This window comes from Colias eurytheme, chromosome 2 (assembly GCF_061535395.1).
Source record: "Colias eurytheme isolate Ceu_HAF_F1 chromosome 2, ilColEury1 Martin Lab GWU primary, whole genome shotgun sequence".
Classification (NCBI taxonomy): domain Eukaryota; kingdom Metazoa; phylum Arthropoda; class Insecta; order Lepidoptera; family Pieridae; genus Colias; species Colias eurytheme.
Window position 1 is genome coordinate 8469694 of NC_142981.1, and position 27897 is coordinate 8497590.

Here is a 27897-nt window from a genome sequence, read left to right on the forward strand (position 1 = left end):
CCTTCACTCAATAAAATGAGTATGCTTATTTATACGTCCGCATCGGTTTATTTGGGTGTTGTCAATGCAGCCCATGCTGTCGACTGTTCTACCCTTGAAATACCGTCATTTGTCAAGATTACCGCTGTTAGGGGATTGAGCTATGAAAAACTGTCATTGTTTGTTGTCATCTATATTTTTATAGAAATCAATTTTACCAGAAAGGCTTATACTAAAACGATTAAGTTAATGTTCATTTTTATTTATCATACATCATTTGGTGATTCGATCACGAAAACATCGTTAAATATATAATCGTAAATAATTGACTAACAGCTGAAAGGGAACGAGTGTATTTACTTTGTATAACTTCTCCGTATGTAGATACGTTAAAGTTATATTTGGCGAAAGTATGAGATGGTACAATTAGCACGTACGAAACTCGTCAGTCACGGGCTGGCGCCGAGAGGCAATTACGGTATTTCATCCGCAATAAAAGTGCACTCGGGCGCCGCTAACGCCGTAGAAAGCTCCCAGTAGCCTATAAAGCTAATGTGTATAAAGATTTAAATGACGGCTCGGGACGGGACACCGTCCGTCATTCAACGCGTGATCATGTATATAGTCGGGGGACTCGCTCCACATTTTGTTTTGTTCAATTCACAAAAACTTTTTCATCGCTCGTACCGACTAGTTACTTATATTCATTGCGTTCTTTTATCGTTTTAGTTTCAAATACAAAAAAAAATGTATTGTTTTCTATTAAATTTATTTGGCATTATTAAATGATGTTGGCAATATATCGATAAATATATAATCTATTGGAATTTAACAGTTCTTTATACATACATGTATATGTTATTTATACATACATCTCGAGCAAATTTTAGGGGCTTTACTTTATGACGTATTTATAATTGGCAATGCCGCGCACATTACACGGCGCCTATTCATGTTATAAGAACATATAACTACAAATATATTACGAATAAGCAAACATTTTAACGCTATTAATCTGAGAATGTTCCACCGAGGCGTCGGAGGCAGCACATTTATGTTATGTGCCGGCAATGTTACATACGCCATAAAAGTCGTTAGGACGACGTAACGTCTCGACAACGTCTTGGCCGCTGTAATTACGAGTATATCGAGGCAAGGCGCCGACTGCGCCCTGCTTGCGCCCTTCCAGCGCCCCTCTGCGACCCCCACATTAACCTAACACGATGCAATAACACTCTGACACCTCCTAATGTACTGGCCCGATCATAATGTTCTATATTATTAGCTTTATCGCTTAATGCGCTACGTGTTTCTCGGTGTGATTTAATGCTATTACAATAAATCAACATTCACTAAAACGCTCGTTCCAACATTAATCATAAAAGCCAAACCAAGTTAGAGGTAAGTGAAATATTCAATATCGAATGAAAGCAAAACTCTTCGCTATTTTCGGATGTAACGAATTTGTTGGATTGCCTTGGAGATTCAACTTAAATTTGATTTTTACTTGGCTGAAGCATAAGATTACGGAGACAGCTTGTCTAACGCATATTAACTTTTGTCTGAACCATAAATCAATCCAAGTTAATGACTATAGTTTTGTAAGAAAATTGATTTATGTGAACATGTTTACTAAGTTGTCGGATTTTAGTGAGTGGAATACGATGTAGCGTGGGAACCCAGCCGTGTGCTGCATAGACTTAAGTCTGCAGCTAGCTCGAGCCGGGATTCGTTTATTCTGCACTCTCGATGTGATAAGCCTAAACTACAGTTAGAGCTGTGAGCTCCATTTTATTCACTTTTAAGTTACGAACGTTTGATTTAAGTGTCATTTTTGTAAGAAGGGTATTAGCAGGAATCTAGCATTTCTCACCGAAGACCTATTCAATCGTTATGTATGGTTATGATAGGAACAACCATTTACAATTTCTTGCTTTTGGAAAGAAGTAGGTACTTATTGCATTTTATTTAAATTTTAACGAAAATATTTCAGTAAGGCACTGTATAGGATTCTGTCATTGTTATTCAAATTTGAAACTGTTCAAGCCAAATTTCGAGTAACGGCTCGTATTGTTTTGCAAAGTAGAAACTAGTAATAAGTAACTGTTGGCAATTTAGAGCGGGAACTGGCAAAGGCGAGAGTAGTGCAAAGTTAAGGTGTACAAATTAGACGACGTATGTCGAGTGACGGTACCGCTGGGGCGAGCGGGGCGCAGATGGAAATTTATCACGCCCGCCGGAGCTGAGACTACAAGTTCGCGCATTAAACGAGTCCGGGACATTAGCCGCTTGCAAGATGCCGCCCGAGATCATAATTAAGTGCCGCCCAATTTATCGGTCCGACCCGTGCCCGAAAACTCCCTTTAAACTTCCCTTATCGTACCTACTAAGAGCTCTTTATTTTGTAGTTAGACTACCTCGCAGTTATCGCCTTTTATCTTCACTTGCTTTAACACGGTTCCGAACGGAGACTTTAATGCGATGGCGATTCATTCATTAGGTGATTTAATTGCAGTAGTATTCTTATAAATTGTCAATTGTATCGCAATCTTATGCCGAAGCTATAAAATTTTAAATTATCCTACATAGAAAAAGTTGAATGAACTCATGAAATCTAGACTTTAGAAAATACCGTTGTATTTCAGAATCTTTGTTAAAGCGAACAATTGTGGCGAACTGAAGCTAATACCGTTGCATCTGGAAATGGTTGTTAAATAATGCAAGTGTGCCAGTCGTGTGAATGATTTACGTAAGTTTCAGTCGAAGCAGTTCCACGGCTGAGGGAAGTGTGGCGCTGTTTGCTTGTACTAATTACTGCATCAGCTTGACTAAATTGATTAGACGACCCAAGGCCTAGGTGATGTTGCATACATAAACACATAGGTAAACATACGTCCTACACCCTCACCTCTAACTCTTGACTAACAAATTATATTCGCTAAGATTCATGAAGGGAATATTAAATGTTTACCTAAAGCTGGAAACGCTTACGATTTCAAAATTTCAAATGCGTTTAGTACCTAGGTAGCTTTTTTCACGTCTCTATCGACAATACATGATATAGACCGGACTCTCAGTGGAGTTTCGTTTGCAAAAATCGCGGACCTAAATCTGACTTCTGATATATATTGTATAGATCCCAGACATCCTATAGACAGATGTTGCCAACCAGTTTTGTGGTCCCCCTGCCCGCACCCCGGTAATTAAATATGGCATACAAAGAAAAAAATAAAAATTTCCAAAACATGCCGTGTGGGGTATCAAATGAAAGAGCTTATTGAGTAGATCACGAATATATAGCATACTATATACATTTCTTACACTTTCTCTAAGATTTTTTAGAAAATTTACGAAAATGGTCCATTTTTGAGTTAAATTTAAACCACTATAGATTGAAAACTCATGAATATATTTTTTAAATTATTATTTTAAATAATTAACAATAGTCCATTGTTTACGTTTCAATATTTCGTACAGTGAAATAGTTGCATGGGGGAGTGGGGGGAGCATTCAAAGATGGCGAGTATATTTTCAAGTTCATATAGTATATAGTTATTTTCATCAAATCCACCACATAGCTCACTTATATTATATTACGAACTATTGAATCATAAACAATGGACTATTGTTAATTATTTAAAATAATAATTTAAAAAATATATTCATAAGTTTTCAATCTATAGTGGTTTAAAGTTAACTCAAAAATGGACCATTTTCGTAAATTTTCTAAAAAATCTTAGAGAAAGTGTAAGAAATGTATATAGTATACTATATATTCGTGATCTACTCAATAAGCTCTTTCATTTAATACCCCACACGGCATGTTTTGGAAATTTTTATTTTTTTCTTTGTATGCCATATTTAATTACCGGGGTGCGGGCAGGGGGACCACAAAACTGGTTGGCAACATCTGTCTATAGGATGTCTGGGATCTATACAATATATATCAGAAGTCAGATTTAGGTCCGCGATTTTTGCAAACGAACATCTCCTTGGAGCCTGCTCTAATATATGACTTAAACATGTTTATTTTACCATTTTTGTGCAATATTCTAAGAAAATATCCGATCACGTATTTTTTATTTTCGAATTATAAAATGGGATAAGTATTTTTTCATGAATTAAATCATGGTCTTGTTAATTCTTAAGTAATTTGAGCTGAATTAAACTTATCTTTGACAACGCTAAAAGACTTGTTTATTAATTTTACGCAGCTTTGTATTTTGTTCTCATTTGCAAATCAAATGCGCGTAACTAAAACCCAACATTAACTTCAAAATTTTTCTTCCCTTTGTTAAATGTAAAGCTATTCCGTTTATTAGCGTTCACTGACCCAATGTTTTTTCTTGCGCCTCGGCACGTTAGTAAAACAGGCAATTTACGCGAGCCTATAAGTAACAAGATTCATTAAGGCTGTTACAAAGTGGCGCGGGCGTTCTTAAAGCGAATGGCCCTCGAGCTTACAGCGTTCATAATGGCCGTACGAGCCGGCCGAGGCGCCGCGCGCAATTTAATGAAACACCTGGAGGAGGTTGTGCCTGCTTCCGTTGCATTAATCTCGCACCCCGCGGCTCTCCGCAACGCTTTATTACCATCTACAATAGCCTCATATTCGAATTTGTACTGATTACTTACATTAAGTCAAATGTTACAACATTGTCATGAATAACTCTGGCAGCGCGGGATATCGCCGTCATAAGTATAACGTTAGGCCTCTGGAATCGTGCACGTTGTACGCTCAGCGATATGAACTTGGCTTGTATCCTCCACTAAACCAACTTAATAGGAAAACTCTGCTCAAAGTTCAGGTGAAATCTCCGGTCTTATTAAGTAATTGTATCTTGTGCGATGGAACTTCTCTTCTAGCTAGCAAATTGCTTCACCTCGACATTAGCGTATAAAAATGGGCAACTAATATTAAAACCGGCATAAACAACGCCTGACCGCTCGCCGGCGGCAATGGCAAAAGTGGCCGAGATAACTCCGCGCGCGAATGCATATTTTAACGTTAAACTACGACGCCACGATGCAAACTTGTTGGAAACTTTTACAGAGTGCATAATTCTTAATTTTAAACTCTTTGCGCTTACTTTCTAAAAATGTAACACAATATGTTTTTGAGTGATGGTAGATGGCAAGACGGAGGCGTGTTCGATATTACGTGATGGTATCGCAAGCTTGTGAGCAGCGTGGCGCCGCCCAGAGCTTGAAATAAAAAGTGGCGCGAGCGCGAGGCGTAAACACGCGCCCCTCTCGCGTGACGGCTCATTAGCCACTCCCTGCGCCTCTATAAATCATTTTAAATTCAAATTCTACTTACTTTCAGAATTAACTTTGCTTACCCAATTCCTTTCTCAGCCGCAAAATTTTGCAAATTAGATTTTACCTTTCCCCTATTTGGGTTGTCAAAAAATTATTTGTGGCATCTCGGTTATAATCTCGACCCGAATCATATTATAGACTCGTCTCTTCTTCTATATTTTATGACGTGTAATGTTCTCGATTTGCATAATTGTATTTTTATTCCCACACATCAATAAATATTCCACATTCACTAAATGCATAAATAAAATGTGGCCACGTTCCACGAATGCCTACGCACACTAACGTTAGAAATACAGGACACCTCTACACAGGTTTATGAGTTGGCACGTCTCACCGGCGGTTTCTATTTGCGTCCCCGTTTGACATCATAAGCATTTTTGGCACCCACTTTCTTGTGTATAAGTGGGCTTAGGATATATCGTGTCATTCATGTGATCGTAAGGTTATTGTTTTCCTCGTGCATCGATTTGCAGCGGCGCGTGTCAGTTCGACCAATAGCAGTAGTGAGTAGGACGATGCGCGTACGTATGTAGTCGCCGACAGCATGCCGCCGACTTGTCAATTGTGATCGATCAATCGATTAGCACACGTCGTTGGAGAAGCATTCTGGGTCTCCTGTTTGGCACTCCTATAGTACGTATTTGTATACGATACGCACACTATCACGTGTACAGAACTAATGAATGGGCTCGCTTTAATTGTATTGCGAACGCATTGTCTTTCAGAAACAATGCCTAATCCCCAATTATAAATGCGATGATTAAGTTTTATCTTGTTATCAGTCTATAATTAATTACTAGAGATATATTTAAAGACGTAGCAATTTTTTTAATTCTTCTGTATCGATGTTTTATATTTTGCATCATTAATTTTTATATTATGAAATAGCTAGTTCTTTGTTCTATGTTCTGTCATCTCCTTGTCACTTAGATGTAAACGGTCGAGTGGAAAAGCCATAAACAAAAGCAGTATGCAGAAGATGGCAGCACGCGACTGTCAGTGAACTGTACTGTTCGGTGTACAGTAACTACTTCAGTGCACTCGAGGGCCGTTCGTTATACGCGTTACAGATTCAAAGAGCCCTCGGTCGCCTTGCTTGCTTCGCCAAGATAAGAACACGGCACTCCATTTTTCATTTGTGAGCGATGACTAACAGATTTTGTAAACATTTTCCTTGCTCGTTACTGCATTGTTGCAGTTGGCAGTTGGATTTGAAAGTAAATTTATATTTGTGTTGTTATCTTATTCGACAGATTTGTACTGAAGCCAAACTTAAATTTGTATATACATTTCGTCCACTTGAAACCCTTGAAGCCGTATTGTGTATTATAGACTATATAGTAGTGTCAAAGCCTCATGAGTAATTATCATTGTGTATAAATATAATAAGTGAAATGGCAACACTTATACAGCAGTATATTGCAAGTGCTCATTGTTGTGTCATAACGGACAGTGCAAGGGAAGCGCTCCGTTTGCTCCACTATCACAAAAATGTTATTAGTTTTGGGTGGTTATTGCCCACCCTGCGGTCGCTCAACCCTCTCCCAACAACTACCTTCCTAACATTCAAAAGGTTACCCCTTGTATCCAATTTAATCCTAAAAGTAAATTTGCCAGTTATTTTGATTATATTGAGACACTGTTTATAAATGAATTTGTATGCTTTAGTAACATTATTATGGAGGGATTAATTTATAGAGTGGGATTTAATTTGATAATACAATCACAGAATTCTAATGAAATAAAGAAAGACTATCTTCCATGTGCAATGTGTATACGTACGTGACACATTCGCGCTTTGGTCGCATTGTTTTTTTTATTCGTTGCTAAGTATACTGTTATTACTTATCGACAGCTCATTAATTCAAAATCCAAATATAGACAATTCTTCATAAACGCTCGTAATTTATTCATTAGTTCATCGTGTAAATGAGTGCAATTAATTCACTGTATAAGTACAGCAAATAGGAACAACATGTTTTACACTCATTGCACTGCAATTACTGATCGGGAATGTTAAATAGCTCAAACGTCGGCTCTTTTTTTGGGCTCGTAAGCGTCGTTAATCAAAATGTATGGACACGTATTCCGATTGCACGTCAATAGAGCAGCAATTAATGCATTGTAATATGTGCAATAGGGCGAGAATCGACGGGGCCATCCGTCTGAGGCGACGCGGCCATTTGTTACGGCGGGGTTATCTGTCTCGCTAATCGGTCGCTATACCTGCATTCACGCGCTGTAGCGCTTCACTAAAAACAAACTATGCATGCCACTATAGTCTATACACTAAATGCTTTATACATTTTTCGAACGACCATTATGTTGTTAAACTCTATGCTGAAGTATGCTGTTGATAAATAAGCGTAGCCTACAAGAAGTTCCATTCGACTTAGTTTTACATTTCTCTGGTATCAAAGGCCGGGCAATAAATCGAATGACCCTAAGAAGGGGACGATGATATTCGAAACAATTCACATTTAACTTGGAGTTACACTGCGTAAACTTTGTAATTTCTAAGTTTCTAATTATGAAATCTGTCTATCCTAATAAATATTAATTTGATAGAGTCAGCCCGCCAATCGTAGTTATGACACGGACGTGATCACCGAATCAAGTTTAATAAACGGATTGCGAGAAATCAAAACTCGGTTAAAGCGAACGTTGCACAGTAACAGGAAATAATAACTTTATCCAGTGCTTAACACCGAGAGGAGCGACCAACTAACATTATGCCTGCCAGTAACAAGTTAATCTAAATGCAGCCGCCTGCTTCTACCAGCTTGTTGGATTACGCATCCTCAAACTTTGATAACAGAAAATTTAGAACTGCGTTTGATCCAACGGACAAATTATTATAACAAAGCTTTTTATCTGTTTTCCGTTACGAATATTAATAAAACTTGAACAGACATTCCTTTTTCTCTAAAAGGGAAGAAATTGTTTATTTTAACGTTTATTAAAACTTCGATAAACGCGTCGTCTTTTTATCTGAATAAAATATGGAGATGAAGCTCGATATTTTGCGATAAAACGAGCTTCTTGTCACGTAGTGCGACACTTAATTACGCGAATGTAAATAAATCATCATAGCCGGCTTTTGCCGGGGGTTTTTGCTTCTGAAAGGCAATTATCTCAAGCCTCATTGACGCTGAAATTAAGAAGAATGAAATCTATTATACTTTTATTTTTAAATTCTGAAGTACCTACTTTACACATTGGTGACAATAAAGATTACTTACATCATTTTATAATAGTTCTGGACATAATAATTATACTTTCAATTAAAGAAATTATCTTAAATAAATAAATTGTGCAATACACATACATGATATTAGAATAATGAATAATGAATAAATATAATATTTCAGGGTCGATGTAACCGCGAGAAGCCTCCTTGCAAGTACTTCCATCCACCGCAGCACCTCAAGGACCAGCTACTTATCAACGGGCGGAATCACTTAGCTCTCAAAAACGCCTTAATGCAACAGATGGGTCTGACGCCTGGCCAGGTCCTCCCTGGCCAGGTCCCCACCGTGGTAAGTCAATCGTCAAGTTGATATCCTCACGAAATTAACGCTTGAGCGATCGGCCCTCAACTTGTAGATAGGGAGTGCACGCAATACGCAGCTTTCGATGTAACTCGCTACTTTATACTTTTAAAGGCATTTCTTCTTACTAATTGTTAAACCACGTAGACTAGCATCGTGTTTAACTTGTGTCCCGTGCTATCCATATAGCTTAGTTTAAGTACATTAATATCGTTGGATTTATTTCGACTAGCATTATTTTAGGGAATTATTAACTTGTATTTTTACGATAGCCCAGTTTGGATAGATAGTTCAATAGTTATTAAGTATATAAGTTTATATTTAACTTTTAAATTTCATGTATTTAATTGATAATGAGCAAATATAAAATTCATAGAATTAGATCATATCGGGCGCAAATTAACCACGTCGCTGATGGCCGATCGCTCCACACCGCTTGAGCATGTTTGTATAATTTATCTTAAGTGGCATGACTACTTTTGAAACGTAATCACTTGTTAAGAATTGGGTCTAAGCGGTAATGCTGATTTAATCACCAAAACATTCCCTCACTTCTCACTCGCTAACTATGTTGCCCGTTTTCCTCGGGGTCTCTCCTCGCACCGCTGTTCTCTCCGTAAGGAGCTTCTTTGACTCTATAACAATGAGCTAAGCAATCTGTAGAATGATTTGTAGTAGTGCGCGGAGCGATATCGAGAAGCGAAATGCGGGCACAGGCTGTCCTCGCACGATAAGTAGCGTGTTTGTGTGGTTTTGTGTCGAGGTGGGTGGCGTGAGCGGAGCAGGTGCGGCCGCGAGTCATCTCGCTGCCCTGGACCCGATCAGTCTCGCCTTGCTCGCACCGCAGGTAATGGCCACCATCGGCACACCACAATTAGCAACCAATAACAGATCCGCTCCCTACTCTTCCTGTTTCTTTCCTTTCCTGCTCGGAATCGTGGCCTCCGTATATGCCACTTCATCAGAAATTCGCAGAAATAGTCTATTTTTACGCAAATATTAAAATACCGTATATATAAAAAGCTATATATAGAAAAAGCTTTAATATCAGAAGCTTCTTAGCGATCTTCCTGCTTTCTCGCACAACTCTGCTGAACGGGCATCCTTTTCCTCAAATATTTACTTAAATAAAACCTTATCCTATTTATTTAAACCACCATATTTCTAGTCTATCGGTGGCCGGTGGGTAGTATAACAAAAATTGTACGCTTTATTTAATGTTTTTTTAATCTTCATTTGTCTCTTGCATGCAATGCTTTATACTGCCAAATTTTCCTGGAAAACTAATGAAATAACAAGTTTAGCGGTGCATAATATTTTGGTAAATATTAAATATATGATGCTTATTTAACCGAATTCAAATATATAAAGTGACTGAATAATTTTCGTAAGTGATTTATTTTCAAAGTTAGTTAAGCTAATATAATATTCTGGTCGCATCACAGGCTACGTCTCCGTACTTATCCGGCGTCCCCGGCGTGGGCTCGACGTATGCGCAGTACTACACGCCGCAGCTGGTGCCGGCCATGTTGGGCCACGACCCAGCCGCCGCTGCTGCATCGCCTCTGGGTGTCATGCAACAACCTGTGCTGCAACAAAAGTTGCCACGCACTGACCGTCTAGAGGTAAGGATAACACTTTATTTTCCCACATCGACACAACCTTTCCCCAGTAGCGCTTCCTGGTGTTGCCACTTTCTAGAGACCGACAAGCATTGAATAGATTATGAAATATTGTAATTATGGAACCAAACCTAAGTTATTTAAATTTTATTCAAACTCGATGTGTCGGTCTCTTGCGCATTAATCAAGGCTATTGAGCCATTAACTATCCTGGTTTGTCTGTGGCGCGTGGCCGCAATGGCCAAAAGCTTCGCGAGCCTCACTCGCTTAATTCCCTCGGTGAAAGGCCCTACACTGGTGGTAATCTTTTCTCTAGTATCTATTATACAAAATTAATAACAAGTTGAGTTATTAATGTATTAAGTAGAAAATTTTAAAATATAAGAAATATTTATATGCGTCCCCTGTAATTCCCGTATCGACTCGAATGTGATGTAACGTTAATATTACATATAGAAAAGCTCTAATTTGGTTCACGATATATTTAATCAATCGAATTAATGCGACGGATGCGTTGATCAAATTCTAAAAATTTTATACCGGTTCGAAATTAAAAGCGGCGTCCGGTCGAGAAAAAAAAATTGGTTTTGATGTTTCTATTTTCTTGTGTACTTTATGGTCAAATGCTCAGTGTTAGGTCGTCGTTTTAGATTTCATCTCTTAGATCTATCTGGTTTTGGATATGAAAGTAAAGTCATACCAGTATCAGGTTAGAAGTAGTTTATGTTCTCGAAACAATCGCGATAAGCTAGTAGAGCACCTCAGACATGGGTCTGGCGGACTAGTAGGTAGAGGGAAATATGGCGGGCGCTCTGTGAGCGTGGGGCGCGAGCGGCGACATGGTGGTGTGTGCTGGTGCAGGTGTGCCGGGAGTTCCAGCGCGGCGCGTGCAAGCGCGCCGAGTCCGAGTGTCGCTTCGCGCACCCGCCGCCGCCTGTCGTAGCGCACGACGACGGCTGTGTCACGGTGTGCATGGACGCCGTCAAGGGCCGCTGCGTCCGCGACCCCTGCCGCTATTTCCACCCTCCCCTGCACCTGCAGGCGCACCTTAAGGCGCAGGCGCGCGGCGCGGTACGCCACCAGGCTGCACGCTCTCGCCTCGATCGCGCTCGCTTGACTTCTTCCGCTTGGTCTAGCTCGCCGCGACGCCGCTTTTGTTCGCAGAGCTTATTCTATTCAGTTCGCCGCGGTAACGATCCGCCCCACGCTTCCGTCGCACTCACGCTTCACTTTTTAATTTTTTTTATCTATCGCATAATATCACCTTACGCCGAGCTTTAGGTGTATTCTGTGCATCTATTACATCGTTATTGTTTCTGTCCCGTCCTGCGACGCTTCGCTTCACGTAGACGGCCGCCGCAGCGCAGCAGCCGGCAGCGAGCGCGACTTCGGAGCAAGGAAAGAAACGCCCGGCCCCCGCCGAGCTCGAGCCGCCACCGGTACAGCCAGCTTTGCACGCTTTACTCCCCGCCCTCTCCCCGCTCCCGCACGCTCCCTCCCGCGTCCCTCCAGTCGCTCGGCGCTCGCGACGCGGGCCGGCCGCCCCCGCCCGCCCCGCGCCGCGCGCGCCCTGCCGCCCTCCGCCCTCTAGCCCGTGAACCTCCGCTCAACCGTTTGTTTCTCGTTTCAGATGGACATGAAAAGCGTCGGATCCTTCTATTACGATAACTTCGTAAGTATCGTCGACCTCACGAATAACTTAACCCGGGGGCCACAGGCCCCTAAAAACAAACGAACCCACTCTAATCCGTCACCGTCTTTCTTTCAGGCGTTCCCCGGCGTGATGCCCTACAAGCGGCCCGCCGCCGACAAAGCCGGCATGCCGGTGTACCAGCCCGCGACAACTTATCAGCAACTGATGCAGCTGCAACAGCCGTTCGTGCCCGTGTCATGTGAGTACCCCGCGCCCGCGTCGTCCGCCCCGCCGGCCGCGGTGACGGTGTCGGCCGCGCCGCCGCCCGCGCCGCAGCCGCAGGCCGCCCCGCAACCGCCCCCGCAGCCCGCTCCCCCACCCGCGCCGCAACCCGCAATGCCGCAGCCGCCGCACCCGCACCAGCCCTCCGCCGCGCCCTCCCCGCCGGGATCTCTGTCCGAGACGCCGACCCCGGACCCGGCTGCGGTCGCCAAAGAAGTCGCCCAGAAGAACTACGCCGCCGCGCTGGCCCTCGCGGCGCAACAATCGGCCATGGCGCACGCGGCCGCGGCGTACACGCAGCAAGCGTTCAAGGCGCGCCACGCGGCCATGCCCGGCCTGATGCGCGCGCCGCTGATGATGCGGCCGGGCTGGCCGGCGCCGGCGATGCCGATGCCGGCGTTCTACCAGCAGCCGTACATGTACGCGATGCCGCCGCCCACGCCGCCCGCGGCGGCAGCGGCGGCAGCGGCGGCCGCGGCGGCGGTGAACCCGTACAAAAAGATGAAGACGACATAAGCGGCGCGGCGGCCCGCGGCCGGCGGGGCGCGGAGCGCGGGGTCTCCGCTTAGAGACTCATACGTGTGCGGCCGAGTGGCCCCGGCCTGTCGGGGCATTTAGCGCTAGGCGTGTTGTCACATTTGTATTGTATAATTGTAAGGACGAAGCGAACGATTCCCGTTTCGCGGATGTCTACGTAGTTTTACGCTATATCTATATTCTATTGTGTATCTACTCACTTACCGTTATTATCTTATGCGTGTATATTTCTCGTATCTACGATCCCGGTAATAATAACGCTTGAAATGCATGACTGTACGTTTTTTATTACCTTTTGTCGATCGTCGTTTATCGTGAGTATCGTCGTACTCAGAGTTGAGCGCTTGGTCCGTCGATCCCGTATCCCGCTACGTACACGCTTTATCTCGGAGAAGTTCCGCACGGGTGCGCTTTGGTCATTATGTCGAGCCAGTACCTAGTGGTTACCGGCTTGCAGCAGCAGGCCCGCACCTAACACAGCTGCCTTCTAATTTTCGCATGGATAGAACCCACCACCCTTGTACGTTTGGCTCATCAGGTATTTTTCCTCATTATTTTAGTGCTCCTCGTGTGTGCTCAGTGTGCCGGCGCGTCATCATGTAGTGTCGCGATTAGACGCGCGTCACTCGGCTTTTTATCTTTGAGTCGCACTTTCTTTCGATTTATTTTAACGCTTTCTGTTACATGCCTTCCGAATGACCGCTTCGGCTGTCGTCCGCATTACAAATGTTTTGTCGCTTAATTGTGTCGGATACGGACAGGCTGTGCGCCGCCGAATGCCCCTTACGTGGAGTACACCGACGAGCGCGGACAGGTAACGAGTGCTGCGTGACGCCTGGTCCACGCACGCTTGCAGCCGCCACCCGTGTGTGCTCTAACCGCGCTATTGTCCTTAACTAAACATATCACCTCTACTTTACACCTTAAAACGCTTATTAATACCTTCCATCAGTAAATCGATTTCTTTGCAAACGCGGGAAGCGATAACAAAATGCATATAATATTTCTTCGCTATGATCGTTTCAAAAGAAAGCTTTTCACACGCTTCCGTAGAACATTTTAGTTGCGCTTTCGACGACTCGAGTAGAATAAGTGCCTATAAGCGATTCGCGCGATCACTCTTTACCTGACTTGATTGCCTAACCGGGCCGAGGTGCGCTTGGAGCGTTTGTGCCGAACGCAGTGCCGAATTTACAATGCATACAAATGTGGAATGACTTGGTGAGGATTAATTATAGTATTTCATTCTCATGGAGGCGAGCGAGCTAGGGATGAGTTGTGAGTGTGTGCGACATGTTTTTGTGTGGCGCTGACCTTTATTTTTAAAGACCTATGCACGCTAGAACACCTTTGCGTCCATTTGCTTACCCGCCTTCGTGAGATCGTTTATCAATAACCTCAGATCTGATGCAAAATTAAATATGGAATGGAGTCTTATTCACCTTCACGTATTCGATTGCTATGAAACCTCACAAAATACTTTCGCTATTGAAGTCTGTTGTATAAACAAAAAAAAAAGATTGTGTTAATTATCAGGCGAATTCATTTGTAATAAATATCAAATTCATAATCACCTCAGCCATTTTAGACATTGTGCTGTAACCGTGTTAAACATTGTTATGGACAGTTGATGCTACAATTTGTTGATGATTTTAGTTTTGTATAGTGAAACATTTTGCTTTCAAATGTGGAAGAAGTCACTCTACAGTATTTGCCTTGCTTACACCCGGTAAGATATAATCAGCTTACTTTAATATCCTCAGTATAAGTGATATCCTCTTGTTGTTCTCTTCTGAAATATCAGTGTGTGAATTATGAAAACATCTTGTATTTATCAAATATACTATAAAAAAATCATATAATAGCTTGCACGAAAAATTTGAATGACATTTATTGAACAGATATTTCAGGAAAGAATTTATTAATGAAAAACTATAATGAAGCCATTTAAAGTATACTGTTAAAGAGTTGACTAATGCTAGAAATTCGAACATTGAATTACTTATGTTGGAAATTGAAACGTTAATCAATTTTATTTACTCATAACTTAAACACTAGTTTCATGAAAATTAAGAACGTGGTCAACTCTTTAATATGAAAACATTCCAACCGATTGCCAGTATCAACTATCAACCACTATAAGGGGGTTTTATATATTTAGACACTTAAATACTTAAATTCTAATGCTTTTATAATAAGATCATTTTTGCGTAGTTGGTAGTTGAAATGACAGTGGTGGAACGAGAAAAATCGAAGTGATGTATCCAATTATCTTACACTCAGCCAAAATTCTTAAACTTTCAAATGCTAAGATCTCATTACTGAATTTTCTTTTGTACGTCGGCTAATTATCCACTTCGAATTTTCTTGAATAATGCTTAAAGTGCTTCGCCATTGCGGCTTCAGTTCCTCGCTTACGACTCGTTGAAGCCTCTCTGATGCTTACTCGAAGTACTCACGTAGCCGTAATTAATCTACTTGGTTTTCTTTTGTTTGTCGTACAGTAACCGCACTCTAATGGTCATTATGTTGCAGTTTGTACTACCACTAACATGTCACGTCCAGAACTGTCATGTAAGCTAAAGGTATAAGTTTAATTTGTCTATTTACATTTAACCACGCCTACCGAGCGAACCGTTGCGCATGACCCAGTTCCTCTACTGCGAACATCCGAAGATCTAATCACCAGCCGACGCAGACACGTCGTAACCTTCCCCACACAGCCTCTTAGCTTTAGCAACAGTTGGTTTTATGGGTACACTTGGACGCTACAGAACCTATAGTCGCCCTCGCCCTGGTAAAAGTTGTCTAGCATCATGCTTTAGCTTTTTTGTAAAATATAGTCACGCTTAAAAAAAGATTGGCTGCGCAATAATGATTATATTTCAAGCGTTCTGCATGCCATTTAGATATTATATATTCATACCTACTATGTGCATAGTGCAGCATACTTTAACACTACTCTGACGGTTACGGAACTCATTCATGAATAACCGATTTTATCCTGGGATCCGTGTTTTTTTAGTTTTGTGTAAATTTTTATTGACAGATTTTACAATATAAAAGTGACACACTGTCAGCGCGCCTTAGGAAAGAATGCTTGGAAGGTACAATCATATTGTGCATCGAATCTTGTAAAGTTATTGTAATATTAAAGCAGCAATGATATTTAATTTCGAGCAATCGCCTTCCGTGTATATTCTTTTTCTTGTTTAAATATTTAAATGTAGCCAATGAGAAAGTACACACGCATTAGTTAATAAAGATCTATCGAAAGATATTGTGTTAGACGACATTATAGTATAGAGACATCTGAGGCCAGTGACCCATGCTCTTTGATATTACAAAAACTATTTGAGCGTTTATTTTCAGACGGCTGTGCAATGAAGATAAATCAGTGTCAGATGTATGAATTTCCATAATAAGTGATGATATACATAGAGTTAGCATTAACACTATTAACATATCCATTCACAAACCGTCATATCGAAAACACTACGTTTCTATTATTTTATTTTGTATTTCAGTATATTTTTCTAGAAATAAAAAAGGGTTGCTTGTAATACTTATACTACATGTACTTAAAATATGTGATATGACTGTTTATGAATTAGATTCTAGTTTCTGAAAACATTCGCACAGGACTGCCACAACAAAAAAAAACAGATATAGATTGTTTTTATACGCAGAAGTATAAAATAGTTTAAAATAATTATTTATGTTACATGAAAGTCTCTATGAGTGTATGGAAGTCTCTACATGCCATTGATTTAAAGGAATTGAAACTAAGTATAATAAATTATATTTTTGGAACGAAGTTCCTTATTTTTTATAACCACTTCCAAATAATTTAGAGAGCCTCGCTATTAATACTTGCGTAAATCTATAAAAGTGTAAGATTGTGGCAAATAATGTCCGAATGTTATCATAAAAAAATGAATATATTCTTATGAAATATTATTATATTTACAGTTACTGGACACCCTCCCGGTGTGCCAAGATTTTAATCGACAAGGATGCAACAGACCTACCTGCAGATTTGTTCATATTCGTGAAGGTATGTAGTTATCATTACTTGTTACATTCGTGTGAAATTGCTGTAAATATTAACAATGGAAATATCCGGAAATCCCCCCCTCCCTCTTTGTGTATTTTGCATGGATTTAACTTTTAATATTTTATTACGTGTTTTCAGAAAATTCATGTCTGTATTTGAGCTTATAGTAATTATTTCTTGTATAATCTCTGTATGTAGTTCGTAATGATATTATGCAGCGAATATAGGTGTTGCATTTTTCTTTTCTTGAAAAATTTATATCATTTCATTCGTAACAACATGTTAATTTACATTTTTCCTTAGTCAATTTGAGTAGCAATTTAATAAGCCGAAACTTGCAATGCCTAGCCCGTATCGCTCGTATACGTATAATATTTCAAATGTAGTACAAAAAGTTATATAGAAACAAACAGTAGTCGTTAAATTAACTGTAGACAACTATGTTCTATTTAGCTTAGTGGATTTAGTCGTCTAGAATGTATTGTTGAAATTATTTAATCGCATGCTAACCCTAGCATTAATTATGAAAAAAAATTATAAATAGGTACAAGTATTGTCCACGTCCATTCTAGCTAGTGAACCGTAAACTTAAAATAGACCCAGAGATCGGTAGCTTTGTATTAATGACAACTTGTTAACGAATGGTGAAAACTATATTAATTACTTACTCATTTTAAAACGAAAATTTTAACGAACAAAGTCTTATAAAAAATGTCCGTGGGCCGGATGTAAATGGGCCGTGGATGTCGTTGTTTATATTTTGTGATGTATAATAAAGTGCGGTATGACTGCGTTCCAGGGTGCGGGCTACAGGTGGTGGGGTGTCGTGTGGTAGTGTGCCGCGACGCCGCGGCGGGCACGTGCCGGCGCGCGGCCTGCCGCTACTACCACATCCCCGTGCAGCTGCCGCCGGCCTTGCGACCTCCTTAACCTGCCCCGTCGCCCCTCGCCCTCACCCCTCGCCCTCTCGCCCTCACCCTGCCACCCTCACCCCACCCGCCCCCTCTGAGCCCTCGTTCGTTTCCTCGCCCCATCCCCCCCCAGCAAGTCGCCCGCGCCCCGCCCCCGCCCCGGTCGCGCCTCTGACACACTCGGGAAGCGGGTCGCTCCGCAGCGGAGGTGGTGATGTTATGTTAGCGTTAGTTTAGCGGCGGTGGCGAGCCGCGAGCCGCGAGCCGAGCGCGAGCCGCGAGCCGAGCGCGAGCCAGCGCCCGCGATGCGCCGCCGCCGGGCACGTGCTAGTCTACGGGAAAGAGTGTGTACATAGTAGCGGGATATGATTCTCGGGCACGGTCGTGCGATTGTGATATGAATAGTTTTCGGAACGCAGGAGCCGTATGAATGATTTCTGTCGAGATCGTACCGACGTCGTCGAATAGTAGTTAGTGAGGTTTCAAATGTTTTATTACTATTATATATTATTTTTTTAAGATACGATATGAGTTCCTGATGTGACGTGCGAGATCGTTGTGTATAGGCACGTCGGCGCGCGCCGCAGCTCTCTGGCTTCGGCCGAGGCCGGTGTCGGAAGTTGCGACCCACTCCTATTGTGAGCATTTTTGTGAGAATTATGTTACTTTTTTACGTATGTTATAATTTATGAAATTATGTTTATAGATGACAAGTTTTACACTAGTTTAGATTAAGCGAATCGATAATAATGAAACACCAATAGCGTAGCCGCTTCTCTCCTTCGGCACGAGAACTTTTGACGCCGGAGCACAATTCACGTTCGGTCGAGCGCGGCCTCACTTCGCCCTCCCACACACTTAGCATAGGTCGCAACACTCCTAGAGTGGATAGCAAACGAATATTCAAATCGAACAATGAACGTTGTCGGACAATACATAAAAACGAAGGCATTCTTCCGATCTGTTTACCTACATTCTAGGATAGAACGTCGGCTTTTATTCCAGATAGATTTTGCTAGATAGTCATTCTTAAACCGATCGATTTCCGTCTACGGATGCACAAATGGTGACCGACGATCGCGTCCGAATAACCTTGAAGTTCAGAGTGATGACATAGTTCCCCAGTATCGTTTGAATCGCAAGCAGCAAGCAGTATTAAGTTTGACTCGAAATCTCGTATGTATGTAGAGGTGATATGCGGATAGAGAGAGGCGGGCGCGCCTGGCGCCGCGGTCGGGCGCGCGGCGGTTGCGACGCGACTGCGCTGCGACCGCGCTGCGACTGCGGTGCGACTGCGGTGCGACCGCCGCGCGACCGCCACGCGACCGGTCGCGGCGCGCAGGCGCAAGCTTCCCGAGGCATGGAAGCCCAATGCCTACTATTATTCCTAGTCCATATCCTTTTGTTGATCAGTCATGCGTATAATGTTAGAATAAAATATTAATAATTTGATTTATTCCTCCCATTTAGTGGATATTTTGATAATGATATATTAATAATGAAATATTTAAGATACATAATACATATTTGATTCTAAATCCTGATAAAGTGACACTACGTTAGTAATTTAGTCGGAGGGATACTTGTGCCGTGATTATATTTTTAGGTATATATTATAAAATGAATAATTCCTAGCGTCGGAATTAAAGAAGTGATTAATGTGTAAGTGCGTTATATTTATTGTCGTATATCGTAAGTGGAATGCCATATCGATAAAAGGTGAATAGCGAAATTGGAGTTAAACTCGTTAGGAGGTCGTTTGTGTTTTGTATTGATTGTTATTATCGGTTTCGAGCTGGAGCTGGCGTGACGTTTCGCTTTTATCAATACGGCAATGTGACTCTTAAACACATAAGTTGTCATCCTTTATTTTATATTTTTGTTGAAATTTATCGTTTCAAGGATTATTTGTTGCATATAATTTTATAATCAAAATTTTATGATCTGACGCATTTATTGTAAGACAATCGATTAATTTTATAATTAATTAGTGTGATAATAAATATAATGGTATCAAATTGCCGTTATAAAAGATAGAACATCGAAAGTATCCTTCCTGTTTAGAAGGGACTCTTCTGGCCCAAGGTTTCTAGTGGATTTTATATTTTTCTTTTTGTTGTATTTTTAATGTTGCGTGTGTCTTACACATAATATATTTCATTTTTGTGATATTTTTAACTATAAAGTACTGTTATTGTAAATCCAAATGGAATAATGGAGACCTAATTAAATATTCAAGAATTTATTTGTAAATCACAAAAAAAAATGTAAAACTGTAAATATATTGACAAAAAAATGAACTGCAACACAATAATTGATTATTATTATTATTATATCTCTCATGAAAGTACACTGTAAGTTCTTAATACCTAAATAATGGTATGTTATTATGTAGTAGGTACAGTCTACTAAAAGTAAACCGGTCCAGTGAACAAAGTATTGATATAATATTGTGAACATTTTTTTATTCATGAGCAATCACAGAAAGTACATGACATTGTAATATTATTTATGAAATTACTATGTGATGTGATCTTCGGATCGATTTTGAGTACAGTATAGATAATAAACAACTGAATATGTGATTTGGTCATTTTATTTACCTCCCCTTACCTTATACTGTTAAGCTAACAAGCTTTTAATGAAATTGCTATATACATATTTAAAGTACCATAATGTTGTAAGTGTGTAAAGTATAAAGTTTGTTTAAAAGTAACGTATTATCAATATGCATACAAAAATCTGACTAAAGCAAGGTACTAACTGGATTTTATCACATGAGGAAAATTTTAATATCATAATACAATAGAGAATTCGATTCTTAAGTCTATTTAAAGGCAAAAAAATCATTAAAGTCGATCTAGCTGTTTAGGAACTTCAGCAACAAACACACGCAAAGATGATCATACCTATAATATATTATATTTGATTCGATTAACAGCCCAAAAGTTGCCAAAGCTCAACCTCTAAAAACAATTTCTGAAATGAGGTTTCTGATTATAATGAGTGCAAAAATTTGCTTATTTTAATAAATTAAAGAAATGTTTGATTGCCTACCTACTTTGAATTTAGAAAGTTATCAGCTTTTTAACCTTAAGATTTTTGTCATACCAAAAACTGTTAACGCAACACTTTTTGCTAAGCAAGTCCTTTCTGGTGAAACAAGTAAAGTAACCTTGACCCCATTTCTTGTACGAAAGACGACCTTCACTGAATGACTCATGACTCAGTATCAGAGGCGGCTCGTGACAAAATTTTATGGGTGTTCACTTGAAATAAAACACTGAAAATACATGGTGTAAATCAGTAAAATTAATTAAAAATATATATATATATATAGATTCCGGGATTCAGGGATTCCGAAGACTCATCATGCCCCCATAAAGCAATTTGAAATGCACCACAAAATACGACACAATCTATTAACCTTCGTAAAATATGTCTGTTTTCATCGACACGGTCATTGAACTCGCGTATTGACTTTCGGTACGCGGAATCTAGTGCTTTACGAATGTCTTGTCGTCCGATAGACGCCAATTGCAGTTCATTCAACAAATGGTACCGAGATTGTGAATGTTTTTTCATCTTGATTGAAAGATGAGCTAAGTCGTCAACGCCCGTTTCAGTCCAAGCACTCTCACCTCCGCCGGCCGCGCCCGCTTTAAATAAAAGACACGGAAAACAAAATAGTTTGTTGCTTTCATCACAACCACACAACCACGGTGTTTTCACGTATTGTTCAGATTTAAACACACGCGTATATGTTTTCGTTTTTGTCGTACATTTTTGCGTAAGATCAAGTTCAGGCCGTGGCGGTCCCTTAGCTTTACATTCAAGCCGAATTTGTAACGTTTTATCACACTTTTTAAATGAACGCCACATTATAATTATTGTTCATTTTAACACTCACAAGTAATACTGATAACTACAGGCTATTTCAACACGTATTTTATAATTTTAATTAGAAAATTGCATGAATCGCGCGCGTGCATTGAAGTTGACTCGAGTGTTTGTTTATATTATAGAAGTGGAAACTGGCAACATCGCGCCGCGCGCGCAATCGCTGTCCTGCCGGGCGGTAAAAACGAACCGGCAACGTTTGCGGGTGCGGCGCTCCGAATTTTGCTACTTTTCCATAGAAAATCTTTTGTTTCACGCGCAGCGCCCTGGCAAAACCCTCTCTTTCACTCCTATTGGATTTCGTATTAGGAAATGTACTAAATCTTTTTTCATTGGAGCGCAATCGTGAGCGCACCGCTTCGCGCGTTACATAATATAGTAGGTATTATACAGGTTTATGTGATGATGGAATGATGGATATATTCATTGGTATTAACATTAGTTTTAAAGATTACGATTGATTTTAAATAGTAATAATTAATGTTAATAATTAAATTAAGGAGTATGATTTTATTATAATTATTTATGGGAGTTCACTGCACCAGCGCTCCTTAGGGCGAGCCGCCTCTGCTCAGTATTGTGCTCACTATTACGCAGTCCGTCATTAGAAACTTCCTGCTTGTTTAATAAAATAGTCTACAATTGAAAATTAGGGTAGCCTACTAACTACGCAATTGAACATATTTATATAGCTTTACTTTACCTACCTTCCTTTTTCTTTGTATGATACTATAATACAACTAAAATAAAAAATAAATAAAAATCTTTATTTACCAAAAAAGCAGTGCATTACAGTATTACAAGAGATCCAAACTAGGCTGTTGCCTGTGTCTTGGATCTAAGAAACGATGTACAGGTCTCTAAAAACGTAAGAACGTACTAGCTAGCAGCTTAAAAAAATCGAAACTAGACAGTTTAGGGATTAAATTAATTTTGAACTGTATTTCACTAATTGATGTTACTCAAATATTACAATGCTAAGCACAAGCTATGCCTTGCTACAGCGCCATCTAGTTCCAGGTAAGTACCCTACGTATAATTTAAAAAACAAATACTTTATCGGCACTTTTGAATTAAATTATGTGTCAGTTGAAATCCGTTTTCAGTTGCAACGCGTTTTCAATAGTTAAAAATAGTTATAATACAATGCGCTTATTACAAGTTGTTTTGTGTACCACCAGCAATGTAGTACACACTAGCCAGAGTCGGAAATAAAACACACAAAAACGCTCTGACCGTATATTTGCGAAGGATGCGGAACTCGATCTCGGGGTCTTCCACGCAAGCCTTCACAGGCCTCGGGGTAACTGTTCGGGGCGACGGCCCCTTTCAGTGGTGGCAACGCCGCTTGCAACTACAGGCGGGGCACTGGGTGGGACCTAATGGTCCGAGGTGTCGTGTCCGGGAGGTGTCCTGCTGCAGTGCGATCGAGCCCGCGTGGTATCGCGGGCGATCTGCTAGCTGCTGCAGGGAGGAATGTCCGTGGGTGAAGCCACCCGCCACTTAGCGAGGTCGAGCCCGCCGGCAAGGTGCCGGGGGGCGCCCATCAGCCAGCGGCGAGGAAGCGGTCGTGTCCTAGGAGATTAGGTCACGTGGTAGGCCTCTTATGTCCGGCGGTCTCCGATGGTATGGCGCGATGCCCTGCAAATGCTGGGATCGCGCTCCGTCGGCGCGCGCGAACATAGAGGAACTCAGGCGACGAACGAAGTCGTCCAGGCTCTCCATGCGCAGGTCCCTGGAGATGACCTGATTCCGTACGAAGCGTGGTGCTCCGGAGATGGTGCGGAGCGCTAGCGACTGCTGCGCTCGCAGCGACTTGCGGTCCGTCTCATTGGTCAGCGCGAACCACGCAGGGGCCGCATAGGTGAGTCGCGTGCGAACGTAGGCTTTGTAAATGCACAGCTTCGTACGGAGAGGCAGGTGAGACGCCAGCATGGGGCGGAGTATGTTCCGCACGGCGCGTGTCTGGGCAACCACGTTCTTCACATGGGGCCGCATCGAGAGTGTCTTGTCAATGGTCACACCAAGGTACTTGGCCGTCGGTGACCATTCGACGTTCTCGCCCATGAGAGACACCGGGGGCGGCAGAAGGCGCGCCCGTCCGATGGAAATCGCCTGAGTTTTCCCCACGTTGACCTTGAGTCTCCAGTCCTCCAGCCATGAGGGAAGTGCATCCAGTGCTCGCTGCATCTTTACCGATGCATGCTTGGCGTTCAGCGAGGTGGTAATAAACGCAGCGTCGTCGGCATACAACGCTAGGATGGCTCCGCCAGCGACTGGGATGTCGTCCGTGTATCTGCTATAGCAGACGGGCGACAGGCAGCTTCCCTGGGGCACACCGGCTCGGATGGGGCGCTCTGTGGACAGAGCATTTTCAACCGCCACTTGAAAACGTCTGTCTTGCAGGAAGGTGGCCACAGTCTTAACTACTCGACGCGGAGTAGTAGACGTGGACAGCTTGTAGATGAGTCCGGTGTGCCATACGCGGTCGAACGCTTTCTCCATATCGAGGAGTACTGCAACCGATTGTTCTCGCTTGTTGTAGGCGGCAGCGAGGTGGTGCAGTACTCTCGCCACTTGTAGAGTGGTGGAGTGTTCGGCGCGGAAACCGAACTGTTCGTCGCGTGGCTGAAGGTGGGGCGTCATGTGCAGCAGCAGTAGCTTCTCGAAGACTTTCGAGGTTGACGACAGAAGGGTGATGGGACGGTAGCTCTCGGGTAGCAAGATATTTTTACCTTGTTTGGGAAGTAGGATGACTCGGCCGAGCTTCCACGGAGATGGAAAGTGCCCGGTACGGAGGATTCCGTTAAAGAGCCGCGTCAGCGTCGCGATGGCTCGCGGAGGAAGGTGACGCAGGGCTTCATTGGTGACTCGGTCCGGGCCGGGGGCTTTGCGTAGTTTAGTTCGTCGAATCATCCTTTGGACTCGTCCAGGAGAGAACACGACGGGGTCTTCTGTCGGTGGTATCGGCGGTTCGAAGTAATCCTTCACCTGTCGCTCGATGGTCTCTACGTGCTGCACATTCGCGGTCGGATTAGGCGTAAACTGCGTCTCCAGGAAGTCTGCAAAAATCTCCGCTCGATCCTCGGCGCGGTAACGTGGGGTTCCATCACCGGCCATGAGGGGTCTAATCGGAGGGGGCTTCCTGGAGAGCTGGCGGCAAAGGCGGTGCATGCCGGACCAGTCATCGCCGGCTCGCTCGATGGCGGTGTGCCAAGATTCGACTGCTACCGTTTCCAGTGCGTCTGAAATCTTGGCTGCCAGAGCGTTCAGCCGCGTCTTCATGGTCGGGCATCGCAGATTTTGCCATAGTCTTCGCAGCTTCCTCTTTTCCTCTAACATCGCTTGTATGTAGGCTGGGAGCTGGGGTTTCTTGCGAGTGGATGCAGCGTCGAGTCTGGACTCGCGAAGCGCATTGGACAAGACTGCGCTGAAGTCCGTGGCGAGTCGGTCGACGTCTGCAGGGCTCTCGACTCTAAAGGACGGAGAATGTTCAGCCATGTGTTCGGCGAAGATTCTCCAGTCCTGGCGATGTTTCGGAGAAGGCATTGATGTTGTCATCGGAGACAGTGTCAGCGTCATGAGGACGGCTTGGTGGTCTGAAATGAGGTGGTCATCCAGGACGTCAAGCGACGGTGCGGCGACGAGGCCACGAGCAACTGCTATGTCGATGACGTCCGGAGTGTGGGCTGCACAGTACGGGTAGTGCGTTGGGACCTCTGGTCCTAGCACTTCGTAGCCGTGGCGGTCTGCGTCGTCCAGGAGGCGTCTGCCGTCCGGGCTTACGGTGTTGGAGTTCCACGCCGTGTGTTTCGCATTAAAGTCGCCGGCGAGGATCGTGGGCAGCGGCGAGTCCAGCAAGGTTCGGACATCAGCCACTGCGAGTCGATTCTGCGGCGGCTTGTAAAAGGCGAACACACGAGTGGGCTGGCGGTCTACACAGATTTCTACGCCGAGGGCGTACGACGACTGTAACTGAGGTACTGGAAGTAGTTGGTGAATGACATTCCGATGGACCAGGACTGCTAATCCCCTGTAAGCAGTCCCGATCGGCGAGGTGTGGTCCTCCCGATAGACATAGTATCCGGAAACCTTCAACTTGTCTACCGGTCGGAGGTGTGTTTCGTTAACCAGGCCGATATCCACTTGACGTTGACAGAGCAAGGTTTTGAAGAGACGGGCTTTTTGCGCTGAGAGCCCGTCGGCGTTCCAAAATGCGATGCGGAGCTCAGACATGAGAGGCGCAGAGCTCCGCGATGCAGCCCAAGATCAGCGGTATTGGGTCACGCTGTTCTTGGATAGCCACCAGCACCTGATTAAGAGTGCTGATAACCTTAGTCAGTCTGGGGTCCAGCGGCATCACACGCTTCGCCTTCGTCCCCTGTGTGGGGGCGGTGACCACGGAGGGCTTGGACTTCTTGCTACGCTGCGTAGGCTGCGGCGCAACTGGTGGTGCAGAGCGCGGCCTAGAGGTAGATGCTACCGGCAGAACAGTAGGCGGTGCAGTGGCTGGCGCTGCCGAATGTGGCGCCGCAGGCTGTGCTGCTGGCGGCCGCATTTGGGTGCGTTTGCCACGCTTACGGCGGCGTTTAGTCGTCGGACCTGGCTGGTTGGCAGCAGCCATGAGCGAGCCAGGTGCATCGGCTTGAGTTGCGGGCGCGCGCGCACTAGTAGCAGTGCGCGCGACGGTGCCCGCTCGGCGGTTGCGCGTCTCCTTCCGGAATATCGGACAGGTCGCGTTATTTGCCGTGTGGGCGCCGCCGCAGTTGGCGCACGTTGGTGGTTCCTCACGCGGACGCTGGCATTCCTTTGCCGGGTGGTTGTCACCGCAACGCACACAGGCTATTGGCCGGTGGCAATTTTGGGAGGAATGCCTAAATTGCTGGCATCGATGGCATTGCGCTGGCCCCTTTCTGCCGCGCCATGCCTCAATTGTGATCCCAGGCATACAGAGCAGTTCGCTCACCTCATAAATGCCTGGGATGAGGTCCGGAGTCCGCTGCAGTTGCGCGAACATCAGACAGCCCGGCCTACCTGGACGAGCAGGGATTGCACGCACGTGTTCCGGAATAAACCCGAGCTCGCGCAGCTCTGTGTCCACTAGTGCCGGTTCTGTGTTAGCCGGCAGACCACGGATCGCTACTTTCACGCTTCTCTCAGCGGGCAGCGAGTAGCAGAACCAAGAGATTCCGGTGTTGCTCTCCAGCTGCGTAAGATAGCGCTGGATGAGTCGGAACTCCTGGTCTGTCTTTGGTATAAAACGGACACCCTTGCCAAATGGACGTCCGTTAGGAGTGTGCCCGAGGACCTTTTTTAGCTCCCTAAAGTGGGTCGGCCAGTCGGGCAGTGTCTCCACTATAAGAGGGGGGTAGCGGTTGGGCTGTTTGGTAGGTGGCGCGGCGCTTGCAGTGCCGGCAGCAGCAGAGGGGGAGACAGAAGCAGCAGTGTCGGTCGCAGTCATAGTCTTGCTGGTCGCGGCGGGCGCAGCGGCGGCGGAGGAGGTGGAGGGTGTGGGCGCTGGAGATTTAGGAGACGCGGCCATGGCCGCGTATGAGGGGCCAGTTGTCCCGGTCTCCATAGGAGAGACCGGTGACATTGTCGGTATATTCAGCGGAGGCGGGGGCGTGGACGCTGCGATAGTTTTCTCTCCTACTCTACTATGTGGAGGGGAGGGAAAGCGTCCCACGGGAATACCCGGTAAAGAGGCGGGGAAGCGCGGAGTACGCGGTAGTGGTGCCTGTGCGGGGCGCTTCAAAGTGCCCGGATTTGGTGTGGCGGCGCTTACCGAGGCCTGTCGACGACTCGGTGTGAGCGAGCGAGTAATCGACGATGCGGATTCGGTGGATTGGGCCGGCGACAACGCCAGGGGACTCGCCAGGAACGATTCATCGCCGGCACCTGACAGAGGTTCCGATACCAACGCAGGAAGCCGGCCGGTTGCTGTTGAGCGGGCCACGATTGCAGCCTGGCCGGAAGCGGCAATGGCGTCCAGGCCCATTTCAAGTGCGGCAACCGACCGACTATAGACCCTGCGGCCCAGTGCGCGCGGACGAGTCGCGCGTCGCTGCGGCAGCAGCGGCATGCTCGGCGGCGGCATGAT

General features: G+C 43.9%; 1 protein-coding gene across 6 annotated transcripts in view; it reads left to right on the forward strand.

The window, feature by feature from the left end:
- LOC149910544 (uncharacterized) overlaps positions 1-17924 on the forward strand; it is a 97150-nt gene extending 79226 nt beyond the window's left edge. For 2 of the 6 annotated variants that reach the window (XM_090114880.1, XM_090114888.1), the window contains 6 exons: positions 8676-8843; positions 9619-9702; positions 10301-10480; positions 11827-11916; positions 12108-12149; positions 12246-16545. In XM_090114880.1, coding sequence (XP_089971006.1) covers positions 8676-8843; positions 9619-9702; positions 10301-10480; positions 11827-11916; positions 12108-12149; positions 12246-12908 — 1227 coding nt within the window. In that variant the 3' untranslated portion in view covers positions 12909-16545. Of the gene's footprint in view, positions 1-8675; positions 8844-9618; positions 9703-10300; positions 10481-11826; positions 11917-12107; positions 12150-12245; positions 16546-16901; positions 16987-17785 lie in introns of those variants that run through there. The other 4 variants (XR_016458016.1, XR_016458020.1, XR_016458018.1 and 1 more) reach the window with 4 other exon arrangements.
- Positions 17925-27897: the final 9973 nt, after the last annotated feature.